The 6,206-nt window shown below is 45.0% G+C and overlaps 1 protein-coding gene across 1 annotated transcript; it reads left to right on the top strand.

The window, feature by feature from the left end:
- Positions 1 to 2,110: 2,110 nt before the first annotated feature.
- LOC310875610 (solute carrier family 12 member 7-like) lies at positions 2,111 to 5,167 on the top strand (the record flags this gene model as incomplete). Its single annotated transcript, XM_083788900.1, has 1 exon — positions 2,111 to 5,167. One exon carries the CDS (start codon positions 2,111 to 2,113, stop codon positions 5,165 to 5,167), a length of 3,057 nt encoding a protein of 1,018 aa, XP_083645026.1.
- Between the last annotated feature and the right edge of the window lie 1,039 nt (positions 5,168 to 6,206).

The raw sequence follows: 6,206 nt of genomic DNA, 5'->3' as shown, positions 1-6,206 counted from the left end.
TGTAAACGAAGTCCACACCCACAACACCAGAGGTAGTGCAACAAACCATGTACAACCCAGATTCAGCACAAACAAGGGACTAAATTATTTTCGCTCCTATGCCACCAAAATGTGGAACGCCCTACCAACAGTCATTAAGACATGTGAATCCCTTGACTCCTTCAAAACCGCTCTCAAAGGGCACCTACGGATGGCTGCAATTCGAAACTGGCCCCTGTAAAATCTGAATCCCCCCCCCACCGCCCCCCCCCCCTTTTCCCCTCACTGTATATTTATCTTTTCCCTTATGATGAATTCCTGTTCTGTTCTTTAACTATATAGAAGTGTCTATTTGTATGTCTCTAAATGTTTTGATGAATTGAACAAGGTGGACCCTGTTGTAAACAAGTGTAATGCTTAATTGCATGGGTCGTCCACTCACAGTTAACAGTCTTTGTATTGAGTTTGTGCTTGAAATGTAGCCTACTGTAATTCTGCAAACTGTTAATAAATATTTCAATCAATCAATCAATGTACGAGCGAGTGAACTCAAATGATATGAGCCCACACTGAGCTCAGATCGTAGGCTATATATATGTTAAAGATCTGCTGTGATCTGTTCTGTTCTTTGGCTATATAGAAGTGTATATTTGTACGTCTCTAAATGTTTTGATGAATTAATTGAACAAGGTGGACCCTCTTGTAAACAAGTGTGATGCTTTATTGGGTCGTCCACTCACAGTTAACAGTCTTTGTATTGAGATGTGCTTGAAATGTACTGTAATTTTGCAAACTGTGAATTATTTCAATGAATTTATCAATCATTAAAAACCACTTTTAATCTCACTACAGCCTCACTATGTAGATCTTCTATTTTTGCTCATTTGGAAACATTTTATAACATTTTCTATTAAGTATTTGTTATGATCGATCTTTTTCAACCTACGAGTCAGTCAAAGATTCATTTCCCTGAGGGTGGAGGACGGATACCAGCTGAGACCCACTTTAGGGCTCCGAACATGTACAAAAATAAAGCAAATGGTGCTTACCCTGATGTTAGAGAGGCCCGCAGCGTGCTTGTGCAATGTATTAGTCCGTAGTTTTCAATGAAGAAGTGTGTTAATCCCGTTTGTGGCCGAACGCTGTGGGTTATTTTCCCACCTCGTTTACTTCCTGTTTACATTGAGCGTAATTCCGGGTTTCACCGGATGCGCCCCCTCACTAGTCACTATTGGGTTCCGACTTCAGACAGAATCGGCCACAAATGGGATTATAACAATTTGATTAAAGTCGAGAGTCGAAATCTTTAGACGTATGTTCTATTAGTGGTGATTGTTACAATTACGGTTAGATATTTAGGAAATAAGTCAATTGAAATATGCCTCATCATCCGGAAAAGTATAATTTGTGGGACAGATATCCTATATTATTCTAATCTCTGTCATTAATGGGATTACCCCATGTAAATGATAGTACATCATTTTAAATGATGTATACTATAATCAGTAATGATTACAAATTCACCGGGAAAAAACATCAAGAGATTCGTCTGCAGTTGGTTTGCAAGGGTATACTGGCATCTGTTGGAGGTTGTGAGTAACTGCAGCGACTGTTTGCAGTTCAACAGAGTATGCCATGTCTGGGTCTGCTGTAGAACACATGATAGTGTGCACATTTTATGCCCCATTTAATGTTGATTAATACAATTAATTACATAAATTAATACATTTATTTAAGTAAATGGAAAACAAGAACAGAAGAGAATTCATCCAGGTTGACAGAACCTGGCAGTGATGCACCAGTTTGTAGTTTGCCTCAATTGCTTGCGTTTAGCTTTTGAACTTTCTCAGACAGTGTCATTTAGAGATATGCAATATGCAATGCAAAATTCAGGCCAAACATGGTCAAACGGCAAGGGTGCATGTGCAAATCGGCATACATGTCACACATGTCAACAGATAGTGTTGTGTGTGATGTTAGACCAGAGCCCTTGTCATCCTTTATGTGTTTAAGATGCCTGAGTTGTTTTCATTTTTTCCGTACCTCCTATACTAGTCTTCTAGAACCGCAGCATAAAGTTGTTGTGGCTTCCCCCTAGGAAGCAATATGATAAGTGGAGAGACGCGGGAAGATGGGGGATATGAGCGAGAGATTTGTGGTTGTGCCGATCGACGAACGTGACCCCTTAATCAACACCGACAGCGACACAGGGAGCAACTATGACGGAAAGAACATGGTCCTCTTTGAAGAGGAGATGGACAGCAACCCTATGGTTTCGTCTCTCCTCAACAAACTGGTGAACTACACCAATCTAACCCAGGGGGCTCAGGAATACGAAGAGGACGAAGATGAGGGACACAAAAAGAAAGCTTTCAGGCCCAATCAGATGGGGACCTTTATGGGCGTCTACCTGCCCTGCATCCAGAACACCATAGGGGCCCTCCTCTTCTTGCGTCTACCCTGGATTGTTGGCACAGCAGGCATCATGGAGTCTCTGGCCATGTGGTTGATTGGCTGCCTATGTACCCTGCTAACGGCTATATCCATGAGTGCAATTGCTACGAATGGCGTTGTACCCGCTGGAGGCTCGTACTACATGATCTCCAGATCTCTGGGTCCAGAGTTTGGTGGAGCTGTGGGTCTCTGTTCCTTCCTGGGAACGGCCTTTTCCAGCTCTATGAGCATATTGGCTACTATAGAAGTTTTGTTGACTTACGTCTGGCCTCAGGCGGCCATCTTCGTTTCCTTGCAGAATAACATGCGTGTGTACGGCACCTGTTGCTTGACGCTCATGTCCCTGGTTGTATTTGTTGGCTTGAAATATGTAAACAAACTGTCCTTGGTCTTCCTCGCCTCCGTCATCCTGTCCGTCATAGCGATATATGCCGGTGTTATCAAGACCACCTTTGATCCTCCAGACTTCCCCGTTTGTCTGCTGGGGAATCGCACCCTACAGAACCACGACTTTGACAAGTGTCTGAAGATGGAGATCATTGACAATGTGACAGTCACCACCAAGCTGTGGAGTCTGTTCTGCTCAGGCCCGGAGCTCAACGCCACCTGTGACGAGTACTTCCATGTCAACGAAGTGAACATGCTACAGGGGATCCCCGGGTTGACCAGTGGTGTCATCTCAGATAACATGTGGGAACACTACGGTCCACTTGGTATATTGTTAGAAAACAAGCACCTGGCATCTATTCCAGCCACGGACAAATCCAAGGACACCTACGGCCCCTACTTGGTAAATGATATAACCACCTCCTTCACTCTGCTGCTCAGTATCTACTTCCCCTCTGTCACAGGAATAATGGCCGGTGCAAACCGGTCGGGGGACCTGCGAAGTGCCCAGAAGTCCATCCCCATTGGAACCTTCTGGTCTATTGTCGTCACCTCCATCATCTATGTCACATTCATTGTGATGTTCGGGGCCTGCATCGAGGGTGTTGTGCTCAGAGACAAGTTTGGCGACTCTGTGAAAGGGTACCTTGTGATCGGGACACTGTGCTGGCCCTCACCTTGGGTGATTATAATTGGCTCCCTTTTCTCCTCCTGCGGGGCAGGGCTTCAGAACTTGTCCACAGCCCCACGTCTTCTGCAGGCAATTGCCCGAGATGGCATAATACCATTCCTGCAGCTGTTTGGCCATGGAAAAGCTAATGGAGAGCCCACCTGGGCACTGTTGTTGACTGCGGGAATCTGTGAAATTGGCATCCTCTTTGCGTCCCTGGACGCTGTAGCTCCCATCCTCTCCATGTTCTCCCTGATGAGTTATCTGTTTATCAACCTGGCCTGTGCCGTTCAGACCCTGCTGCATACGCCCAACTGGAGACCACATTTCAAATACTACCACTGGACCCTGTCTTTCCTCGGCATGAGCATGTGTCTTGCTCTCATGTTCATTTTCTCATGGTCCTACGCCATCATAGCCATGGGCTTCGTTGGCTCCGTCTACAAATACATTGAATACACAGGGGCAAAGAAGGAGTGGGGAGATGGTCTCCGGGGACTTTCCCTTAATGCTGCACACTATGCTCTCATTTCCCTCGAGGAGTCACCACCACACACCAAGAACTGGAGTCCTCAGTTGTTGGTGCTACTTAACCTGGACTCTGATCTGTCTGTGAAACATCCTCGCCTACTGTCCTTAACCACTCAGTTGAAGGCAGGGAAAGGCCTGACTATAGTGGGGCACGTCCTGAAAGGAAATTATCTCCTCAAGGACACCGAGGCCAGACAAGCTAATGAGAATGTCAAATTGTCCATGACAGCGGAACATACCAAAGGTTTCTGCCATGTTGTTGTATCCTCCAACCTGCGAGATGGCTTCTCTCACCTCATCCAGGCTGCCGGGCTAGGCGGTATGAAGCACAACTCTGTCCTGATGGCCTGGCCTCGCACCTGGAAACAGTCCAACGATGGACAGTCCAGGCTGTCCTTGAAGAACTTCATAGAGACCGTGCGTGAGACCACAGCAGCCCATCAGGCCTTGCTCGTGGCCAAGAATGTGGACAGTTACCCCTCCAACCAGGACCGTCTCGGGGAGGGCACCATCGACGTGTGGTGGGTGGTTCACGACGGAGGGATGCTGATGATGGTGCCCTTCCTGCTCCGACAGCACAAGGTGTGGAGGAAGTGCAAGATGCGTATCTTCACCGTGGCCCAAGAGGACGACAACTCCATCCAGATGAAGAAGGACGTCCAGATGTTCCTCTATCAGCTCCGACTGGACGCGGAGGTGGAGGTGGTGGAGATGTACGACACTGAAATCTCAACCTTAACCTATGAGAAGACAATTCAGATGGAGCAAAGGTCTCACATGCTCAAAGAGATACAGCTGTTAAGGACAAGGAGGAAGAGAGATGCCCAGCTGAGCCATCACACTAAGGAGAAGTGCCTTCACCATCGCGAGCCCAACGGCAACATGGCCATACATGACCTCTTCAACATGAAACCAAACCAGACCAACGTTCGTCGGATGCACACGGCAGTGAAGCTGAACGAGCTAATTGTCAACAAGTCCCAGGGAACCCACCTTGTCCTGCTCAACATGCCCGGGCCACTTAAGAATATGAAAAGAGACGAGGATGCAAACTACATGGAATTCCTGGAGGTTCTTGTAGAGGGTCTCAACCGGGTCCTCTTGATCCGCGGTTGTGGTCGTGAGGTCGTTACCATCTACTCTTAACAAAACACACCAGTGGTGAAGAAATCAGCCCCACTCCACCACCTGGACTACATGGAGGCCTGGTAGGGTTTCAGACATTGATCCTGTGGGAGAGCAGTTTTGAAGTGGAAAATTCAAGGAGATAATCAGAGCGTGCACATCCACTAGAAAGCCCAGGTGGCAGGACAAACTGGTTGATAGTCCACAGACTCCGCACACTGCAGTTTAACTTCTCAACCAGCAAAGGGTGTTAATCTGAATGAATAAATGAACCAGTATAATACAAAGCAAGAAAATAATTGCTATTCTTTTTTATGTTTTATTTCTATTTATTAATTTCATATTTTTCCTGTGCTATTTTTTTAACTGTATTGTGGCTCCTTCAAGGGTAAGATTTTAAATGGCTCTCTGTTGCTGCTTAAAATGTAATTAATCCAAAATGAAATAACTTGTCACTCACTGAGTGACAGACATCATTCAGTGGACATTGTTACCCAGTCGATGGCCTGTGCTGTCCACTCACTAGGTGGAGTGACTGGATATCGTTGCTGTTGGGCAGCCTTGTATCTGTACCTTTGTTTTGAATACAACAGTGCTATTTTCACTACTTTAAAAGTTCCACAATTTTTAATCACTCCTCAAAACATACCTATTTCAGTAGTTCTTCCACATAATACACTGTAAATAACGATTGTTTTTTATATATATTTATTTACTATTTCATTGTCCTCAACAATATTGGATTGTATAAAACATTAAATGTCCCTGCTACATGAATATGGATAACTGTAAATGTGCACAAAGGCACCAAATGCAAAGTAAATGAAAAAGTACATGTCAGATTTGATTTTAAACTACACATCACATAGAAGTCAGTAAAGCTGACTCCAAGCTCCATTGGAAAAAACGATCTTCAAATTAATTGATTTATTTTCAAGCTTCTATGTTCTAAAACCACAAATAATCCAAATCTCAATCAGTTTACTAGATGACCCAAGGTGGGACCTTGTCCTTGATCCTTCAAGGTCAAGATAAACATTCCATTTCAGTTTTATGATAA

This window comes from Protomyctophum parallelum (assembly GCF_964188405.1).
Source record: "Protomyctophum parallelum genome assembly, chromosome: 18".
Classification (NCBI taxonomy): domain Eukaryota; kingdom Metazoa; phylum Chordata; class Actinopteri; order Myctophiformes; family Myctophidae; genus Protomyctophum; species Protomyctophum parallelum.
The sequence above is the reverse complement of the archived record's forward strand: the minus strand, read 5'-3'. Positions and strand labels throughout refer to the sequence as shown.